The sequence below is a fragment of the Melanerpes formicivorus genome, unplaced genomic scaffold, assembly GCF_026170545.1.
Source record: "Melanerpes formicivorus ecotype bairdi unplaced genomic scaffold, bMelFor1.0.p_v2 SCAF_171, whole genome shotgun sequence".
NCBI lineage: Eukaryota > Metazoa > Chordata > Aves > Piciformes > Picidae > Melanerpes > Melanerpes formicivorus.
Genome location: NW_027142523.1, coordinates 203,666 through 225,124, shown reverse-complemented (window position 1 = coordinate 225,124; position 21,459 = coordinate 203,666). Strand labels below are relative to the sequence as shown.

The 21,459-nt window shown below is 58.9% G+C and overlaps 1 protein-coding gene across 1 annotated transcript in view; it reads left to right on the top strand.

The window, feature by feature from the left end:
* Positions 1-21,459, top strand: part of PTEN (phosphatase and tensin homolog) — a 77,309-nt gene that overhangs the window by 17,706 nt on the left and 38,144 nt on the right. The window contains exons 2-3 of the mRNA XM_068169203.1: positions 13,631-13,715; positions 20,583-20,627. Coding sequence (XP_068025304.1) covers positions 13,631-13,715; positions 20,583-20,627 — 130 coding nt within the window. The remainder of the gene's footprint in view (positions 1-13,630; positions 13,716-20,582; positions 20,628-21,459) is intronic.

Genomic DNA, 21,459 nt, shown 5'->3' with positions numbered 1-21,459 from the left:
CTTGTTGGAGCTGGAGCTGAAGGGCCGGAGGTCAGCAGTTCAGCCTCCAGACCCCCAGCTGCGCCGGCGCTGAAGCGGAGTCCTGGCAAGCGCAGGCAAAGGGAGGCACCAGAGCGGCCTGCTGAGGCTTCCAAGGCAAGGCTGTCCTCTGCTCCTTGCTGTCACTATCAGATGGGGCTGGAGCAGCTGACAGCTCGGCCCCCCCCATGCCAGGAGCTGGTTTGCCTCTCGCTGAGGCTCTCCAGAGGGCAGGAGGGTGCTGGGTGATGTGTGGGGGAGCGCAGCTGACAGCAGCTTGAGTGCCGGTGAGCAGTGCTCTGGGTAGGAGCTGATTACAGCCTGAGCTGGAGGGGAGAATTTGCATTCCTGGCAGCTGGGCAGTAGGTTCACCAATTTAAATCTGCTCTTTGTTAAGTAAGAGCCCTGTTTGCAGGCAGGGAAGGGAGAGTGGGCAGCAGTGGGGCAGGTGGCAGGTTGAGGGCGTGCAGGACGCTCTGTTTCGTAGCTCCGAAGCATGACCGTGGCTCGCAGCTTCAGCAACACACTCACCACTCAGCTTGGTTTAAAGCTCTGGTGGGAAGGGGGAGGCCTAAAGCCTGCTAGGCCCTTTGGTTGTAAAGGGCTGAGGGTTTTAAAGGTGGGTTTTCATTGGTGGTGTGCTGGGTGCTGGGCTTGAAAAGCAAGGCTCTGTAAGGCCTGCAGCACTGCCTGCTGCAGGAAAGAGGAAGCTCAAGTCATCTGCTTTCTGGTTTTGTTCTGGCTGCCTTCAGGAGGGGAGTGAGGCTGAGGGCTTGAATACTTGATTTGAAAGAGGGCTTGATACAATTCCTTGGGAATTCTAGGCATTGATTGAGAGTGGTGATGGCTGCAGGGCAGGCCCTGGCTGGCTGGTCTTGCAGCTGCCTCGTGGCTGGGGCAGAACATCAGGATGGGTAAATCCTTCAGCATGCCTTTTTTTGGCCACCTTCCATTATTAGGGAAACAGAAAAAGCTGAATGAGTTACAGGAGCACCAGGAGGAGTTTGCTTTGCACAGAATCACACAGAGTCCCTGCCTGGTGGGGGTGGGAGGGAGCTCTGGAGAGCATCCAGCCCAACCCCCCTGCTCCAGCAGGGCCCCCACAGCAGCTTGCCCAGCAGCACAGTGCCCAGGGGGGGTTGGAAGCTCTCCACACCAGGAGACTCCACAACCTCTCTGGGCAGCCTGCTCCAGGCCTCCAGCAGCCTCACCCCAAAGAAGTTTTCCCTTCTGTTTTCTGCCTCTCTGTGTATGAGAGATGTAAAGCAGGCTCTGCATGTTCCTGAAGGTGGTGCTGGCAGGAGGTGCACATGCAGACAGCTATTTTGGAAGGCAATTCTCACTGCTCATTTGCATCATGAGAGAGGATTTCTCTCATGGCAGCTGGGAAGGCTCTCATCTTCAGCATGTGGGAGCTGATTTCAGGCTGGCTGCATCTGCAGCCTTGTGTCCAGGTCTGAGCCCCTCAGGTCAGGAAGGGCCTGAGGGAAGTGCTGGAGAGAGTCCATGGCAGAGGCACAGAGCTGCTGCAGGCAGGGGAAGATCTTCCTCAGGAGCAGAGCCTGAGGGAGCTGAGGGCCCTGGAGCTTGGAGAGGAGGAGCCTGAGAGGGGAGCTCCTTGCTGGGGCTAAAGCTGTGCAGGGGCAGTGCCCAGAGGCTGGAGCCAGGCTCTGCTGGGGGCTGCCCAGTGCCAGCACAAGGGGCAGTGGTGGAAGCTGAGGCAGAGGAAGTTGCATGGGAAGAGGAGGGAGAAGTTTTTCCCTGGGAGGGTGCCAGAGGCCTGGAGCAGGCTGCCCAGGGGGGTTGTGGAGTCTCCCTCTGTGGAGAGATTCCAACCCCCCCTGGCTGTGTTGCTGTGTGCCCTGCCCTGGGTGCCCCTGCTCTGGCAGGGCTTGGACTGGATGAGCTTTGGGGGTCCCTTCCAGACCAGAGGATTCTGTGATTCTGTGTTAAACCTACCAGCAGCATGAGGGCAGAAGGCCTCTCTGGGGCAGGCTCTCCGGGGCTGGCTCTCCAGGGCAGCCTCTCTGGGGCAGTGTTTGGGTGGTTTGCTGCTGTGTGTTCTCAGCCTTGATGAGCTGAGCTGGTTTGGGGTTTGTTGCTGTGTGTGCTGTGGCATTTGGCTCCTTAGCTGGTGGCTGGGTTGCTTTCCTGTCGGGCTCCCTGGCTTGCTGGTGCTGCCTTTGTTGCTGGCAGCGCCGAGGCTTCGCCATCAGTCGCAGTGTGAGCTGGAGCAGGGCTGCTTTATTTCAGCTCTCTGCCCTTGGCTGGGGGCTCTGGCTGGCTGATTTTGGTGTTACACTCACTCACTCACTCAGTCCCAGCCTCCATCTTCACAAGGCTGAGGAAGGGCTTGCAGCACTGTTGGACCCATTGCTGGGCACTCAGTGCTCAGGAGGAGAGCTGCTTGGGCAAAGTGTGGCAGTGCTCAGTGGAGGTTTCCCCTCCCCCCCCCCCCCCCCCCCCGTTAGGTAGTTGCCTTTGGGCTGCCTTGGCTGGGGAGCTCTCTCAGTAGCTGGCTGAGGCTTGCTCTGGTGTCCATGGGCCTGCCTCAGAAGAAGCTTGGGGTTGTTGTGAGCTCTTTGCATGTGTGACAGCACCAAGCTCTCCCCGGTTTCCAGGGTCATTGTGTCCTGATCAGCTCTGTGATGCTTCTGAATTCTTGCTTTCAAGGCAGCCAGGCTCCGTGGCAGGAGCTGTACAGAATTGATGAGTCAGGGGACTCATTCTGCTTGGGAAAGCCCTTGCAGAGCATCTTCTGTCTCCAGCAAGTGTGGTGCTGAGCCATGGCCCTCTGCTTGCAACACCTCCAAGGGTGGGGATTCAGTGACCTCCCAGGGCAGCCTGTGCCAGTCCTGGAGAACCCTTTCAAGGAAGAAGTTTCTTATGATGTCCAACCTGACCCTCCCCTGGGGCAACTGGAGGCTGTTTCCTCTCATCCTGTCAGGCACCAACCCCCACCTGGCTCTAGCCTCCTTTCAGGGAGGTCTTCCCTCAGCCTCCTTTTCTCCAGGCTAACCCCCCCAGGTCCCTCATTCATCTTGATAGGAAGTATCTGAGTTTCAGCTTTGCCTGTCAGAGTGTGCAGGGCACTGCCTCTGAGCTGCTGAGTGTGGCTGCTGGTAGGAGAAGATGCTGAAGGTGATGCTTAGTGGATGGCCACTCCTGTAACTGGCTCTGCTCCCTTCCTTGCAGTGGTCACAGGCTGGCCCTGAGGAGGAGTGCTTCACTGCCCAGCATCAGGAGCAAAGCAAGCAAGGAGCAGTGCAGTAGCTACCATCCCCTTCACCTGCTGCACATCTTGGGGCACCTCTTTGTAGCTCTGCATCATCCTCAATACCAATCCAGGCTGGGAGCTGATGGGATGGAGAGCAGCCCTGCAGAGAAGGCCTTGGGGGTGCTGGGGGGGAGAAGCTGGGCAGGAGCCAGCAATGGGCACTGGCAGCACAGGAGGCCAAGGGCAGCCTGGCTGCATCCAAAGCAGTGTGGCCAGAGCTGGAGAGAGGATCCTGCCCCTCTGCTCTGTTCTGGGGAGACCTCACCTGCAGGGCTGGGGCCAGGTATGGAGCCCTCAACACCAGATACACATAGACCTGGTGGAGCAGTTCCAGAGGTGGCCACAAAGATCTGGAGCAGCTCTGCTGCTGGGGCCAGGCTGGGAGAGTTGGGGCTGTGCAGCCTGCTGAGGAGAAGGCTCCAGGGGGATCCTAGAGCTGCCTGCCAGGACCTGAAGGGATCCTGCAGGAAGGCTGCAGAGACTTCTCCTGAGGGTGTCTGGAGACAGGGCAAGGAGCAATGGTTTGGAGCTGAGGCAGAGCAGGGTCAGAGTGAAGCTGGGGAAGAAGTTGTTCAGTAGGAGGGTGCTGAGACTGGCACAGGCTGCCCTGCCCCTGGAGACATTCCAGCTGGGACTGGATTTGGCCCTGGGCAGCCTGCTCTACTTGGAGGTGTCCCTCCTGACTGTAGGGGGGTTGGACAAGATGACCTTTGAGAGTCCCTTGCAACCTGATGCAATCTGTGAATCATCTCTGCAAACAGCACCAGTTCTTCCACCCTTATTCTGTGTTGTGTTGCTCCCTGAAGCAGAAGGCTCTTCTGCAGTGGCTCAGACCACCTAGAGAGTGTGCAATCAATGTGCTGGATAGAGCTCTCTCTTAAGAAAGTCTGAGATGGTCTTCACCACCACTATCAATCACAGAACATTGGAGGTTGGAAGGGACCTCTGTAGATGAACAGATCCAACCCCCTGCCAGAGCAGGGCACCCAGGGCAGGCTGCACAGGAAGGCATCCAGGGGGGGTTGGAAGCTCTCCAGAGCAGGAGACTCCACAACCTCTCTGGGCAGCCTGCTCCAGGCCTCCAGCAGCCTCACCCCAAAGAAGTTTCTCCTCCTCCCCTTGAGCTGAAACCTTCTCTGTTCCACTTTGCATCCACTGCTCCTTGGCTCCTGGCTGTGCACCACCCACAAGAGCTTGGCCCCCTCCCCTTGCCCCCCAGCCCTCAGCTCTTGAGAGACATTGAGCAGATCCCTCTCAGCCTTCTCCTCTCCAGCCTCAGCAGCCCCAGGGCTCTCAGCCTCTCTCCACAGGGCAGATGCTCAGGTCCCCAACTCCTCCTCCTGGCTCTCCCTTGGGCTCTCCCCAGCAGCTCTCTGTCTCTCTGCACCTGGGGAGCTCAGTGTGTGTGTATCAGGGCTGTCAGGGGCTGTGGTGCTGTGCAGGTGAAGCCTGCTGGCATTCCAGGGCAGGGTGGTGGTTGCAGCTGGGTTCCCTTGAGGTCAGCTGTGGTGCAGACAGGAGGGTGAGTCAGCAGTGGCCTGTGAATTGCATACCAGGCTAATCCTTTGAGATAATAAGGAAGGTGCTTCAGGAAGCTTGGGTCTGGGTGAGGGACGAATTGTCTGTGCTGTTGTTCAAAAGCAAAGCCCTGGTCAAGTCCTGCTGAAGCCAGCACCCCCCATGCTTCCTCTGGGGTGTTTGCTTTGCAGCAAGGCCTTCAGGCTCCTGCTGCCAGCTTGCAAAGCCTCAGAGTCTGCAACATTTGCATGCAGTGATAAAATTGTTTGGCTTGGAGGAGACCTTTGAGGTCATCGAGGCCAATTCCCACCCAGAGAGCATTCTGTGAGTCTCTGGGAGTGAGCACATTGTTGCTCTCTGCAGCTACCTGAAAGGAGGTTGGAGCCTGCTGGGGGTTGGTCTCTTCCCCTCCTAGGAATCACAGAGCTGGCAGGGCTCCCAAGGCTCAGCCAGTGCCAACCCCCTGCCATGGGCAGGGACACCTCACACCACAGCAGGTTGCTCACAGCCACCTCCAGCCTGGCTGCAAACACCTCCAGGCAGGAGGCTTCCACCACCTCCCTGGGCAACCTGGGCCAGGCTCTCACCACTCTCCTGGCCAACAACTTCTTCCTCACAGCCAAGCTCCAGCTCCCCACTTCTCCTTTTGCTCCATCCCCCCCACTCCTCTCCCTCCCTGACACCCCAGAGCAGAGGGGCAGGATCCTCTCCCTCTACCTCTGCCAATGGGCACTGGCAGCTGAGCTGCCCTTGGCCTTCTGGGCTGCCAGTGCCCATTGCTGGCTCCCTGTCCCAGGCCTGATTCCTGTCCCCCTCAGAGGTCTCCCAGACCCCTCTCCCTCCCTCACCCCCTCCAAAGTCCCTCCCCAGCTTGCTTGCAGCCCCCTGCAGACCCTGGAAGGCCACCAGAAGGTCTCCTTGTAATAAGCAATAGGACAAGAGGAAATGACCTCAGGTTGCACCAGGGCAGGTTTAGGTGGGCCATGAGAAGACATTTCTTCCCTGCCAGGGTTCTCAGCCCCTGGCTTAGTGTGCCAGATGACAGCAGGCAGAAGTGCAGCCTCCCCAGCTTGAGGGGCTCAGATCCTTGGCAGGCCTCAGGTGGCACCCAGGGAGGTTGAGGTTGGACATGAGGAACAGTTTCTTCCCCAGATTCATAGAATCAGTAAGGTTGGAAAAGACCTCAAAGATCATCCAGTGCAACCTGTCCTCCTGACCAGGGACCTCATGAAGGGTTGCCAAGCCCTGGGACAGGCTGCCCAGGGCAGTGGTGCAGTCCCCACCTCTGTGGGAGGGTTCCTGAGATATGTGGATGTGGTGCTGAGGGCCAGGGGTTAGTGGTGACCTGGCAGTGCTGGGTTAAAGGTTGGGCTCCATGGCCTTGAAAGGCCTCTTCCAGTCTGAACAATGCTGTGATCCTGTGAACTGTTAGCCCAGGACTGCCAGGTCACTGCTAGAGCATGGCCCCCAGCACCACAGTGGGGGAGGGGAGGGTTGGACTGGACCTTAGGAAGAAGAGTGGGAAGACACTGGAACAGGTTGCCCAGGGGGGCTGTGGATGCCCCTCTCTGGAGGGGTTCAGAGCCAGGGTGGATGAGGCCCTGGGCAGCCTGGGCTAGTTGAATCCCTGCCCATGGCAGGGGGTTGGAGGAGATGATCCAGAGCAGGTTCAGTGTAAGCCATCCTGTGATCTGTGCAGCTTTTAGCCCCCCCTCCAGCCCCTCCTCTCCAACCCCTCCTCTCCAGCCCCCCCCTCTAGCCCCTCTTCTCCAGACCCCCCTCTCCAGCTTTGTTGCCCTTCTCTGGGCCTACTCCAGCTCCTCAATGCCCTTCTGGGAGTGAGGGGCCCAGAGCTGACCACAGCACTCGAGGTGAGGCCTCCCCAGTGCTGAGTGTAGGGGACAGTCCCTGCTGCTCACACTGCTGCTGCTCCAGGCCAGACTGCTCCTGGGCACACCCTGGCTGCTCTTCAGCTGGCTGGCAACCAGCACCCTCAGGCCCTGTACCCACTGGCCTTGTTCCAGCCCCTCTGGCCCTAGCCTGCAGCCTTGCCAGGACTTAGTTCCTCACATCCATGCCTGGTGGGGAGTCCAGCCCCAGAGTGGCCTGAATCAGATGGAGTGCTGCAGCCCCAAGCTGACTGCTTCTGCTCTCAGTGACCTCTGTGACTGCCATTCAGCTCCCTGCAGAATCTTTCTTCCATACCAATGGCTGCTTTTTGCCTCTCTCAGTTTACTTCATTGAATCAGCAGCAGGAAATTGATTGATACTCTTACCCCCCTCCACCACCTCTTGAAGTCTTTCCCCAGTTTCTTTCTTCCCTGGCATTTTGGGGAGCACCTTGGGATGTGAGCTCTGGGTTGAAAACTGCAGCTGTAATGGTGCAGAGTTCATCCAGTGCTGCTGGCCTGCTGCTCTTCAGAGGAAGAATCAGAGAAGGGTTAGAAGGGACCTTAAAGATATCCAGCTCCAAGCCCCTGCCATGGGCAGGGACCCCTCCCCCCAGCCCAGGCTGCTCCAGGCCTCATCCAGCCTGGCCTGCAACCCCTCCAGGCAGGAGGCAGCCACAGCCTCCCTGGGCAGCCTGGGCCAGGCTCTCCCCACCCTCACTGCCAGCAATTTCTTCCTCCTCTCCACTCTCAATCTCTCCTCTCCCAGCTCAAAGCCATTGTCCCTGGGCCTGGCACTCCCAGCCCTTCTCCAAAGTCCCTCCCCAGCTCTCCTGGAGCCCTTCAGCTCCTGCAAGGCTGCTCTGAGGTCTGCCTGCAGCCTTCTCTTCTCCAGGCTGCACAGCCCCAGCTCTCCCAGCCTGGCCCCACAGGGGAGGTTCTGCAGCCCTCTGCTCATCTCTGTGGCCTCCTCTGGAGCCTCTCCAGCAGCTCCAGGTCCTTCTTGTGCTGGGGGCCCCAGAGCTGGAGGCAGTGCTGCAGGTGGGCTCTGAGCAGAGCAGAGGGGCAAAATCCCCTCCCTGTGCTGCTGCTCTCCCTGCTCTGGCTGCAGCTCAGCACTCAGCTGGCTCTGGGCTGCCAGGGACCAGTGCTGGCTCCTGGGGACTCTGTCACCACCTGGCACCCCCAAGGCCTTCATGTGGGCTTTGTGTGTACTTACTGTGCATTGCCCTTGAGTGTGGAGGGGGAAGAGAGGGCTTCTCAGAGGTGTGGGGGCCAGAAGGGGGAGAAGCTTTCCAGCACCATGAGGCTGCCCTGGTTATTTTGGACCTCTTCACCTCTCTGTGCCCAGGGTGCTTTTGAGGCTTTGGGTTTTGGAACCTGCAGGCTTGGAAACCTTGCTGTTCAGATGTTCTCTGTTCCCTTCACTTTGGGGGGGGTCTGCCTGCCTTGCTTCTGTCTTACACCATCTGGGAGTCTTGGAAAGTTGTCTTGTTTCTTAGCTGCTCCCAGGGAAAGAGCCAGCAGCAGGGGAAGGCACAGAGTGCAGGCTGAGACACCTGGGAGGAGCAAAGCCCACAGGAAAGCTGCTGGCTGAGAGGCAGCTCCCTGGGCAGAGGGAGATCCTGGGGCAGCTGTCTGATGCTGCAGTTGAAGCTGAGTTTTGTTTTGCTGTGTCAGAACCTCGCTAGCCTGAGTGCCTGTGTGCTCTGTGGGAGTGCTGTGGGACCCAGGGTAACATAATGAGTTGTTGTGCTGTGGAGTCAGAGTTGTTCAGGCTGGGAAAGGCTCTGAAGATTGAGTCCAGCATTGACCTGGCACTGTCAAGTCTGCTGCTAAAACATGCCATTGACAGGTCTGTGAAATCCCTGAGGGGTGGGGACCCCCCCACTGCCCTGGGCAGCCTGTGACAGGGCCTGACAAGCCTTGCAGGGAAGAAGTTGTTCCTCATGTCCAACCCAAACGTCCCCTGGCACAACTTCAGGCCAGTTCCTCTTGTCTTATCTCTTGCTCCTAGGGAGCAGAGCCCAACCCCCAGCTGGCTGCAGCCTCCTCTCAGGAGCTGCAGAGAGCAAGGAGGTCTCCCTCAGCCTCCTCTGCTCCACACTCAACCCCCCCAGCTCCCTCAGCTGCTCCTCCCCAGCCCTCTTCTCCAGACCCTTCCCCAGCTCTCTTGCCCTTCTCTGGCCCTGCTCCAGCCCTCCAGCTGCTGCTGGCAGGGAGGGCCCTGAACTATGGTAATCCAGGGAGCCCTGCTGCTCAGAGCAGGGCACACAGGGAGGTGATGCTGAGTGTAAATGCTGGCAGTAGGTAGGAATGGGGTTGAAATCAGGAATGGGGGAGGTGATGGTCTGATGGGGAGCAATGGCTGCAAAGTAGAGCAGAGCAGATTGAGATGAAGCCCAGGGAGGTGGCTGAGGCCCCAGCCCTGGAGATGTGGCTTGGACAGGAGCACACTGAGCTGGGTTAGGAACTGGCTGGAGGCTGAGCCCAGAGAGTGGTGGTGAATGGTGCCACAGCCAGCTGGCAGCCAGGCACCAGTGGTGTGCCCCAGGGAGCAGTGCTGGGCCCTGTGCTCTTTAACATCTTCATTGATGATCTGGAGGAGGGCATTGAGTCCATCAGCAGCAAATTTGCAGCTGACACCAAGCTGGGGGCAGGAGTTGATCTGCTGGAGGGTAGGAGAGCTCTGCAGAGGGACCTGGACAGGCTGGACAGATGGACAGAGTCCAAAGGCAGGAGATTGAACAAGTCCAAGTGCCAGGGGCTGCACTTTGGACACACCAACCCCATGCAGAGCTACAGGCTGGGGTCAGAGTGGCTGAGAGCAGCCAGGCAGAGAGGGACCTGGGTGTGCTGGTGGATGGTAGGCTGAACATGAGCCAGCAGTGTGCCCAGGCAGCCAAGAGGGCCAATGGCATCCTGGCCTGCATCAGGAAGAGTGTGGCCAGCAGGAGCAGGGAGGTCATTCTGCCCCTGTACACTGCACTGGTTAGGCCACACCTTGAGTCCTGTGTCCAGCTCTGGGCTCCTCAGGTTAGGAAAGAGGTTGAGCTGCTGGAAGGTGTCCAGAGAAGGGCAAGAAAGCTGGGGAGGGGTCTGGGGCACAGCCCTGTGAGGAGAGGCTGAGGGAGCTGGGGTTGCTTAGCCTGGAGCAGAGGAGGCTCAGGGGAGACCTTCTTGCTCTCTCCAACTGCCTGCAGGGAGGTTGTAGCTGGTGGGGGGGTTGGGCTCTGCTCCCAGGCCCCCAGCACCAGAACAAGAGGACACAGTCTCCAGCTGTGCCAGGGGAGGTTTAGGCTGAATGTTAGGAAGAAGTTCTACACAGAGAGAGTGATTGCCCATTGGAATGGGCTGCCCAGGGAGGTGGTGGAGTCGCCATCGCTGGAGGTGTTCAGGAGGAGACTTGATGGGGTGCTTGGTGCCATGGGTTAGCTGATTAGGTGGATGATAGGTTGGACAGGATGATCTCTCTCTCGATGGTCTCTTCCAAGCTGGTTTATTCTATTCTCTATTCAAGGTGAGGACCTTTCCAACCCAGGGGGTTGTGTGATGGAGTGAGCTAGCTGAAAGTCAGCAAGTTCCCTGTGGGTAGGCAGAGAGCCTGGGGTCCCTAGGCTGGTGGCAGGGAGGCACTGCTGAGGCAGCAGAGCCACTGCTAATGATGGAGCAGATTGGCCAATGGACCCAAGAGGTGTGGACTGCTTGCTGAGCAAAATCCTTGCAGAGGGAAGGTTTGTGTGATCTGACAGCATCTGAGGCTGGCACAGGCTTTGACAGTGAAGTCCCTCCGTGGTGGTTTGCTTCAGGATCAGCTTTGTTTTGGCAGCTGGGGCCAGGGCAGAGGGAGTTGGCAAGCAGACACCAGCCCCTTCTGGTCTCTGTGCTGAAGGCAGCTGCAGAACTGAGATTGGGCAGAAGCCTTCATCTTCCCCTCCTTGCCTCCCCAGTCATCCAAGGCCAGGCAGACTGATGTCCTTTGATACTCAGACATAGCAAAGGCTCCATTCTGGGTTTCTGAGCAGGAGAGATGAGTTCTGTTAGCTGTGGAAGAGCAGAACTTAGGCCATGCTGCTTCTGGCTGTGCTTAGGCTTGTAGGAATCCCATGAGGATGGACTGAAGTGGTTTGCATCCTGCTTCAGGCTCTTCTTTGTCTACAGGTGACTGGAATGCAAAGACCACTGACAGCAATGTGCCCTGCTAGCCAAGAAGGCCAAGGGTATACTTGAGTGCAGCAGGGGGAGTGTGGCCAGCAGGGCAAGGCAGGTCCTTTGCCCCCTCTGCTCTGCCCTAGTTAGACCCAATCTGGAGTGTTGTGTCAGGTTCTGGGCTCCCCTGTTCAAGAGGGAACTGCAGGCAGGAGTCCAACAGGGAGCTAAGAGGATACTGAGGGGCCTGCAAGAGCTGTGTGAGGAGGGAAGGCTGAGCCCTGGGGCTGCTGGGCCTGGAGAAGAGAAGGCTGAGAGGCATCTGATCAATGTCTGTCAATCCCTGCAGGGTGGCTGCCAGGAGGATGCAGCCAGGCTCTCCTCAGTGACACCCTGTGACAGGGTGAGGGGCAGTGGATGTGAACTCCATCACAGGAGGCTCCACCTCAACAGGAGGAGGAGGAGACACTTTGGGGTGAGGCTGCTGGGGGCCTGGAGCAGGCTGCCCAGAGGGTGGAGAGGAGTCTCCTGCTCTGGAGCCTTTCCAACCCCCCCGGATGTGTTCCTGTGTGACCTCCCCTGAGTGCCCCTGCTTTTGGCCAGGGGTTTGGCCTGGATGCTCTCTGGAGGTCCCTTCCAACCCCTGCATCCTGTGGTCATGGAAGCTGCTGCAGTGGCCTCCAGTCTAATGGTTCCTCCTTAGAGCTCTGTTGTATTTTAACCTTAACATGAAGTGAGCTCACAGGATCACAGCTCACAGGGTGTGAGGGGTTGGGAGGGACCCAAAGAGATCTTCTAGTCCAAGCCCCTGCCAGAGCAAGACCATAGAATCCAGCACAGGTCCCACAGGAACACATCCAGACAGGGCTGCAAAGGCTCCAGAGCAGGAGACTCCACAACCTCTCTGGGCAGCCTGCTCCAGGCCTCTGGCAGCCTCCCAGGCAAGAAGTTCCTCCTCCTGCTGAGCTGCAACCTCCTGGCCTGCACTTTCCATCCCTTGCCCCTTGGCCTATGCCAGGGCACAGTGAGCAGAGCCTGGCCCTGGCCCTTCCTTCCTGCCCCCCAGCCCTCGGCTCTTGAGAGACATTGAGCAGATCCCTCTCAGCCTTCTCCTCTCCAGCCTCAGCAGCCCCAGGGCTCTCAGCCTCTCCTCAGCAGCAGTGCTCCAGGCCCTTCAGCAGCCTTGCAGCCCTCCCTTGAACTCTCCCCAGCAGATCCCTGTCCGTTCTGTGCTGGGGAGCCCAGGGCTGGCTGCAGTACTCAGGATGAGTCCCAGAAGTGCAGCATAATCCAGGTTGCAAAGAGGCCTCTGGAAGTCACCTGCTTCAGCCCCCTCGTTTCAGGCAGGGCCAGCTTCAGAGATCCCACACTTTGTTCTTACTCTTTCTAAAATTAGTTTGAGGAGGAGTATGCTAAATGCAGCAGGGGATGGTCTGGGCTTGAGCTGCTGGTTTCACTTCTGGTTTGCTTTGCAGTAAAGCTTCTGCCCTCCATTATCACTTCCAATAATGGCTAAGGCTGGGCAGCCCTTGCTTTTCCCCCTTTCTTGGCTTCTCTGTGACCAGCTGCATTTCTTTGTCCCCCCAGGAGTGTGAATCCCCAGCACTGTCTGGGAGGCTGTTGGGAACTCTTCACTGCCTCAGCTCCAAAGGGCAGATTCAGAGCTTCTTCTCTGGGCCTTTTCCCTCAGTGCCACTTTGCTTTTGCTCAGGGGATGCTGTCTGCCTTCTGCATCTCAGCTTGCTTTGGCTGGGTGAATTCCAGGAAGTGCTGAATAAGGAGCTAGAGTATTTTTCCTGAAGGGGGGAATTGTGGTGATCCTTTCCAGATGGCTGAAGTGTGGCTGGGAGAGGCTTGGATGGATTGGGTCCATGAGCTCCAACAGGGCCAAGGGCCAGGTCCTGCACTGGGCTCACAACAACCCCTGGGGAGCTACAGCCTTGGGGCAGTGGGGCTGGGAAGCTGCTGGCAGAAAGGGACCTGGGGGTGCTGATCAACAGGAGGCAGCAGTGTGCCCAGCTGGCCAAGAAAGCCACTGGCATCCTGGCTGGGAGCAGCAATGCTGTGCCCAGCAGGAGCAGGCAGGGGACTGTCCCCCTGTGCTGGGCACTGCTGAGGCCACAGCTCCAGTGCTGTGCCCAGAGTTGGGCTCCTCAAGACAAGAGAGAGGTGGAGGTGCTGGAGCCAGGGCAGAGCAGGGCAAGGAAGCTGGGAAGGGCCTGCAGGAGAAATCTGATGAGGAGAGGCTGAAGGAGCTGGGGATGGTTAGTGTGCAGGAGAGGAGGCTGAGGGCAGAGCTCCCTGCTCTCTGCAGCTCCCTGAGAGGAGGCTGTGCAGAGGTTGCTGCTGCTCTCCTCTCCCAGGGGCTGAACAAGAGGCAATGGCCTCAGGCTGCAGCAGGGCAGGATCAGACTGGACACCAGGCAAAGGCTTTTGCCAGCAGGAGTGGTCAGAGCTTGGCAGAGGCTGCCCAGGGAGGTGGTGGAGTCCCCAGGCCTGGAGGTGTTCAGGAGGGGATTGGATGTGGCCCTTGGAGCCATGGTTTGGCTGTCAGGAGGTGCTGGGTGAGGTTGGAGCTGATGAGCTCTGAGGTCTCTTCCAGCCTCATTGCTTCTGTGGTTCGATGTCTGACCCCAAGGCTCTTTGCCTCTCACAGCAGGAGCTCCCTGCCCTGCCTGTGCTGCAGTCAACCTTTCCTTGATGCCACTCAATGCCACTGTGGAGTTTCTCTTGTTTTGCCCTTTCTTGGCCAATGTTTCCCTAACTGGAGCTCCTGCAGATATCTACCCCAACATCATTGCCATGGGCTTTCCTGCAGAGAGGCTGGAAGGAGTCTATCGCAACAACATTGATGATGTCGTGAGGTAAGGCCTCTTCCCCCCCCCCCCCCTTCCCTAACTCATGGTTGTGACTCTTCAGTCTCCTTGTCCTGCACTCAGAGTTGTGTCTGATGCTGAGGAAAGCTTGTGTGCTCTGCCTTGCATCTCCTAGATGCTTCCCTGTTTATCTCCCCCCCCCCCCCCCCCGCCCCCAAATGCTGGCAACAGCCAAAGGTTTGAGGCTGGGCTGCTTGGCTGAGGTTCATCTCCAAGGCTTCTGAGTGTGGAGCATTGTGTTGGAGTAGGAGGCTCTTTGTTTCTCTGAGAGGTGTCACCCTTGCCTCTCTTCCTGGTGTTGAGTTTCACAGAATGGTTGAGTTGGAAGAGACATTCAAGGCCATCCAGCTCCAAGCCCCTGCCTTGGGCAGGGACCCCTCCCCCCAGCCCAGGCTGCTGCAGGCCTCATCCAGCCTGGCCTGCAACACCTCCAGGCAGGAGGCAGCCACAGCCTCCTTGGGCAGCCTGTGCCAGGCTCTCCCCAGCCTCACTCTCAACAATCTCTTCCTCCTCTCCACTCTCAATCTCTCCTCTCCCAGCTCAAAGCCATTGTCCCTGGGCCTGGCACTCCCAGCCCTTCTCCAGAGTCCCTCCCCAGCTCTCCTGGAGCCCTTCAGCTCCTGCAAGGCTGCTCTGAAGTCTGCCTGCAGCCTTCTCTTCTCCAGGCTGAGGAGCTTCAATCCATTGCCTCCCATTCTATCACAGCAAGGCCTTGTGAGAAGTGCCTTTGAGGATGGCCAGCAGAAAGGGGCCAAAAAGCCCCAGTTAAGGATTGGTTACACAGTGCCTCTGTGTGCATTGCCTAAGGAGAGTTAACCCCCTCCTCCAAGCACCCAGGAGTGGAACCCAGGCCAGCAGCCTGTGGCATTGCTGAAGGTGGCTGCCCTTGCCCTTTCTCCACTCAAGAAATGAAGTACTTGATACTTGGAGTTTGCTGCAGAGTAGCAGATAGGATCCTGGAATGGTTTGGCTTGGGAAGGTTGCCAGGGGCTGGGAGGGAGGGAGGCTTCTCAGGCCCTTCAGGAGACTCCTGGCCGTGGTCAGTGATCATGGCTGAGGAGAAGCAGCGGCTGAAATGTCCTGCTGCTGGTAATGCTGTACAGCACAGCTTGTCAAAGACCCTGCAGGCTGTCACTCCTGCCACCAGATGAAGGGAGGTCACCACTCAGAGCTGCTGGATACAGCTGTGGAAGGATCCTGTGGAGGCTTTCCAGAGTCTGGCCTGCAGAAAGGATCCTGCTGAGGCCATGCCAGGCTGGGGCAGGCTGGCTGGAGGCTGGTGCCAGGGCAGAGCTTGGGACTCCTGAGCCAGTAAGCATGCTGTGAGGAGGCAGTGACATCCCTGGGTCTGGGATGAGTGATGGCAGGGAAGGGACAGTGCTTGGGCTCTGCATTTTGAGTGATGGATGCCAAACCAGACATCAGCCCAGGTTTGTGATGTGCTCTTGGTAGAGCTGAGGTAGGAAAGTTCCTCTGGCAGGACCTTTCACTTGCAAAGCAGCATTTAGGCTGGAGAGGAGGAAGAGATTGTTGAGAGTGAGGCTGGGGAGACTCTGGCACAGGCTGCCCAGGGAGGCTGTGGCTGCCTCCTGCCTGGAGGTGTTGAGGGCCAGGCTGGCTGAGGCCTGGAGCAGCCTGGGCTGGTGGGAGGGGTCCCTGCCCAGGGTAGGGGGCTGGAGCTGGATAGCCTTGAATGTCTCTTCCAACCCACCCCATTCTAGGACTCCATGAATGTTGTGGGAGGCATTGCATTGAAGACTGAAGACTTGTTAGCAGCTGCCAAATGTCCCTGTGTTTAGCTCTGGTCCCTTTAAAGCCACACATGGTGCTCTGCAGATCCTGGGCATTTGAGGCCAGTGCTCAGTAGCTCTGCACCACAGCATGGGCTGGGTCAGAAGGGAGCTCCAGAGTCACCCAGCCCAGCCCCCTGCACTCAGCAGGGACATCCTCCACTGGAGCAGGCTGCCCAGAGCCTTCTCCAGCCTCCCCTGATTGCCAGCAGGGGAAGCAGCAGGGCTTGGATTAGACTTTGGGGGGCACTGAGTGCTGGCAGCAGGCTGCACAACTGCAGTGCTATGCCCAGCTTCAGAAAGCACTTTGGCTCCCTGGGGTCACAGAGAAACCAGCAGCATTCAGTCCTCTGCTGCTGTGCTGCTGGGGCCTGAGAGGCAATGCTCAGCCAGCACCTTCTCATCACAGAGCTGGCAGGATGGAAGGGACCCCAAGGCTCAGCCAGCCCCAACCCCCTGCCATGGGCAGGGACACCTCACACCACAGCAGGTTGCTCACAGCCACCTCCAGCCTGGCTGCAAACACCTCCAGGCAGGAGGCTTCCACCACCTCCCTGGCAGCCTATGCCAGTGGCAGCAGCCCATGCTGAGCTCCTGCAGAACGTGAAAATCCCACCCCAAGGGGAGCTCAGGAGCAGCTGAGGAGCTGCTGACTGCCACAGGCAGGAGGCTGCAGGGCCACTGTGTGCACCCCCAGCTGCTGCACACAGCAGCCAGTGCTGGGGCTGGAAGGGGACCTCCAAAGGCTACTGCCCAGAGCTAACTCCCAGCATGGTCTGAGTCGGAAGGGAGCCCCAGAGACCGAGCAGGGGGCGCCAGGGACCCCCAGAGGCCATCCAGTCCAAGGCCCCTGCCAGAGCAAGCTCTCCAGGAACACATCCAGGGGGGTTGGAAGCTCTCCAGAGAAGGAGACTCCACAGCCTCTCTGGGCAGCCTGCTCCAGGCCTCCAGCAGCCTCACAGGGACAAAGTTTTCCCTTGTCTTTCTATGGCACCTCCTCTGGCCCAGTTTGACCACAGTGCCCCTTGGCCTGTCCTCAGGCATCCCTGAGCAGAGCCTGGCTCCTTCCTCCTGGCACTGCCCTTCATGATTTCAAAGGTGGAGGCCATCAAGGACCTACCTCCTATCTCCCAGAGCAGGTGGAGTGCCCACAGCAGCCTAAAGAGGTAGCTGACTGCTGGCAAAGATGCATGGCCAGACAGCTTGGGTCTGAGGGCCAGCCTTCAGCTGTGCCAGAGGGACAGGAAAAGCCTTCCCTGGTGTGCAAGCTGTGCACAAGGACATGCTTGCAAAGCCCAAGGGACAGCTCTGCCAAGTGCAGCAGAGAGGCTCTGCAGGAGCAGTCACAGGTACCTGTGCTGCACTGCACTGAGGAGTGCCCAGCAGAGAAAGGCCAGGGGGTGCTGGGTGGCAGCAGCTGGAGAGGAGGCAGCAGTGCCCAGGGGGGCAAGAAGGGCAGCAGCAGCCTGGCCTGGAGCAGCACTGGTGTGGGCAGCAGGAGCAGGGCAGGGATTGTGCCCTGGGCTGGGCACTGGGGAGGCCACAGCTTGAGTGCTGCCTTCAGCTCTGGGCCCTCCCTGGCAGCAGGAGCTGGAGGGCTGGAGCAGGGCCAGAGAAGGGCAAGAGAGCTGGGGAAGGGTGTGGAGAAGAGGGCTGGGGAGGAGCAGCTGAGGGAGCTGGGGGGGTTGAGTGTGGAGCAGAGGAGGCTGAGGGAGACCTCCTTGCTCTCTGCAGCTCCTGAGAGGAGGCTGCAGCCAGCTGGGGGCTGGGCTCTGCTCCCTAGGAGCAAGGGACAGGAGGAGAGGACATGGCCTGAAGTTGCCCCAGGGGAGCTTTAGGTTGGAGAGCAGAAGAAACTTCTCTGAAGGGGTTTTCAGCCCCTGGCCCAGGCTGCCCAGTGAGGTGGTGCAATCCTCATCCCTGGAGGTGCTTCAGGGCTGCAGAGATGTGATGCTGAGGGCCATGGCTCAGCCTCAGCAGGGTTAAGACAGGATGTTCTGAAAGGGCTTTCCCAACCCAAATGTCTCTGTGAGTCTCTGATCTTGAGCAGCTCCGGGCAGGAGACTTCTCCTCCTCACTGCTGCACACCAGCAGGAGGCTGGCTCTGCAGGGCCGCTCACTCCCAGGGGCTGCTCCTCTCAGAGCTCTTCACGGGGAGCCAGCTCCATCCTGGCAGTGCCCTGCACAACCCAAACCCTCTCCAACCCTCCTGCAGCTGCCTCCAGGGGACTGCTCCTCAGCTGAGGGTTACAATTCCTCCCCGCGGGGGAACTGAGGAGCTGTCCTGACTCCTTTCTGCTCAAGCCTGGAGGCCAGTAACTCCCAGTGCAGCTCAGCTGGCAGCAACCCTGCCTGCCAGTGACCACAAGAACCTCTGTGGCATCTCAGACCTTCCAGCCCTGGCACACCTACTGCTAACATGGCTCCACAGCCATGGCCCTTCCTGCCTGACACCCAGACAGCAGCTCTGATGTTTTAGCCAACGTGTCCCAAAGGCCTGCAGGGACAGGAGCAGGGGCAAGGGCTTCAGAGCAGAGCAGATTGAGATTGGATGTGAGGAACAAGTTGTGCCCCAGGAGGCTGCTGGAACACTGCAGCAGGCTGCCCAGGGAGGTGGTTGAGGCTCCCTGCCTGGAGCTATTGCAGGGGAGGCTGGAGAGGGCTCTGGGCAGCCTGCTCCAGTGGAGGATGTCCCTGCTGGGTGCAGGGGGCTGGGCTGGCTGAGCTCTGGAGCTCCCTTCCAGCCCGGAGCACTCTGTGATGCTGCTAATGAAACTCTCTGCTCTGGGCTTTGTGGAGACATTTCAGACAGTTCTGTGGTTCTCTGTGGCTGGGCTGTGGAGCAGGGAGCAGGCAGCCAGCAGTGGGGGTGTGCCTGCCCTGCCAGGAGTGGCAGTGCTGACTGAGCAGTGCAGCCAGGCCCTGCTGCCCCCTGGCTCTCCAGGGCTGGCAGAGGCTGGGGATGGAATTTTGTCCTCAGGAAGGGACTTCCAGGAAAGCTCACAGCCTGTGGAGCAGCAGGGTCGGCTCTCCAGGCTCTCCATGGCTGCAGACAAGCAGGGACCCCTCCCCCTGCCCCCATCTCCCCCCCGTTGGCTAAAGGCTGCCAGGAGGGGCAGCAGTGGGGGGCAGGAAATGCTTCTTGCCGCCGGGCTGGGAGTCGCTGCTCTGCTGCTGCTCTGCTCCTGATGCCTGTAGGGCTCCGCTCCCCAGGGCTCCACACCCCCCGGGCTCTGCTCCCCAGGGCTCTGCTCCCCAGGGCTCTGCACCCCCGGGCTCTGCACCCCAAGGCTCCGCTCCCCAGGGCTCCGCTCCCCCGGGCTCTGCACCCCCGGGCTCCGCACCGCAGGGCTCTGCTAGCTCTCTCCTGCAGCCTTGTGCCTGCTGGCCAGGGCTGGCTGCTTGGCTTTGTGCTCAGCCTCCCAGGAGCTCAGCAGCTGGTGTTTCTGGGCAGCCTGGACGGCGTGTTCTGTCAGGGCTGATGAAATGCCTGCTGCTGCAGATGCACACTGGGGCTGCTGGGAGGGGAACCACTGGTGTGGTGTGGTGGGGAGGGGGGCTTGGGTTCCTCCCCTCCCCCTTGAGCATTGCCAGGTGACACATCAGATCCAGTCATGGCAGTGGTGGTGACTCATGCTCCCTGCTCGGCTCTCCCAGGGCTGCTCCCATGGGAGGCTTTGGGGGACAAGCTGAGTGTGAAAATGAAGTGAGTGTGGCAGAAGTCTTGGGAGGCCTCCTCCTTTCCGAGCCCAGACTGGCACAGGATGGTTTGGGCTGGCAAACTCCTTTCACAGCATCCAGTCCAACCATTCTCTAACCCTAGCAGGCCTGCTGCTGAAATGGGTCCCTCAGCACCACACCTCTGCTGCTTTCAAACACCACCTCCAGGGCTGGGGATGTTCCTGGGCAGCTTGTCTTAGAGCCTGAGAAGCCTTTCAGGGAAGAAATTGTTCCTAATGTCCAAGCTAAAGCTCCCCTGGGGCAACTTGAGGCCATTTCCTCTTGTCCCAGCACTGGTTACCAGGGAGCAGAGCCCAACCCCTATCTGGCAGGGAGCTGCAGAGAGCAAGGAGGTCTCCCTCAGCCTCCTCTGCTCCTCACTCAACCCCCCCAGCTCCCTCTCCCCAGCCCTCTTCTCCAGACCCTTCCCCAGCTCTCTTGCCCTTCTCTGGCCCTGCTCCAGCCCTCCAGCTCCTGCTGCCAGGGAGGGCCCAGAGCTGAAGGCAGCACTCAAGCTGTGGCCTCCCCAGTGCCCAGCCCAGGGCACAATCCCTGCCCTGCTCCTGCTGCCCACACCATTGCTGCTCCAGGCCAGGCTGCTGCTGCCCTTCTTGCCCCCCTGGGCACTGCTGGCTCCTCTCCAGCTGCTGCCACCCAGCACCCCCAGGGCCTTTCCTGCTGGGCACTTTCCAGCCCCTCTGCCCCCAGCCTGGAGCCTTCCTGGGGTTGTTGTGACCCAGGTGCAGCACTCAGCACTTGCCCTTGTTGAGCCTCATCCCATTGGCCTCATCCCATGGCTGCAGCCTGGCCAGGTCCCCCTGCAGAGCCTCCCTGCCCTGCAGCAGCCCAGCACTGCCACCCAAGGCAGTGTCCCCTGCAGGTGTGCTGAGAGCACTGTGCCCAGCCTTGGGTGGCAAATGATGGCCATGTGGACAAACTGGTGCTGGAAGGATTGCAGCTGTCCTGAGTGGAGCACTGAAGGCATTTTCACCTCTGGTTTGTTGGGAGTGCTTTGCATAGCTGATGGAAGTGGAAGTGTCATCAGTGCTTCCTGCTTTGAAACCTCAGCTCCAGGTCTTGGTGTGCAGGTTGGAGACCAGGGCAGGCTGATCCATGCCAGCAGTGTCTCAGGGGCAGGCCAGGCCTCAGCTGTGCCTTACTCATCACTGTTGGGTGGTTTGTGTGAGCCAGGCTTGCAGCTCCCTGCCTTCTAGGCTTTGGAGGCAGCCCAGGGCCAGCTGGCACCTGCCAGTGGGGAGCTTCAAGAGGAAGGTCAACCTCCTTGCACTGTTTGTTAACCCAAACCTCTCTCTTTTTCCCCCTTTTGTTTTTCTCTCTCCTGAAGGTTTTTGGATTCAAAGCATAAAAACCATTACAAGATATACAATCTGTAAGTATGCTCTGAAGAGATGCCTTTGCCAAGCTGAGGGCTGCTAAGGGAGCTAAGCTGAGCTGGGGGGAGCACAGGCAGCTGCTTGCTGTGCTGTGCTGGGGCTGGAGGTGTTGCCAGGGGGGTGCCCAGCGGGGGCTGTGTTGATGGGCAGCCCTGTGAGCTGCTGGAGCAGAGTCCTGCTCCTTGGCTGCCAGCCCATCTGCAGCTTGAGCCCTGGGATCAAGAAGTGAGAAGTCCTTCCCAGCAGGCTTGCTGTGCAGGCTGCGGTGTCCCCGGGGAAGAGGTGGCCCCAGGGAGTGTTTTCACTGGGGCTTTTTCACATGGGCAGTCCCCTTCCATCCCACCATAGCTGCTCCCCAGGTGCTCCCTCACTCCTCTGGAGCTCTCTCCCTTTTTGTTCCTTTGCAAAACAAAAGAGCTGTTGCAGCAGCTGAACAACTTGGGGGCTTCTCCCTTCTGGAAGTGAGAATGGAGCTCTGCAGAAAGCTCTTCCTGCTCCAGAGGGGAGGTGGTTTTCTTTCTCTTGTTGTTAATATTCCTTAGCTTAGGCTAATTTCATCTGTAGAAGGAATTCAGCAATGTCAGCTGATGGGGGAAAAGTAGGTCATGGTTTTTCCTAGCCCTTCTTTCTTTTTCCCTTTCCCTCCCCCCACCCCCTGAAATCTCCAGTTGCAAATGTATTGATTCTCTGTGCTGCTCAGAAGGCTTTCATTTGGTTGGCTTTAATGACCATGTTTCCAAGTGGGGATCAAAAACCCCCAAACTGTGGTGGTGTGGAAATGCAGCTTGCCCTGGGATCTGTCACTCAGTGAAAAGGACTCTTTGGAGC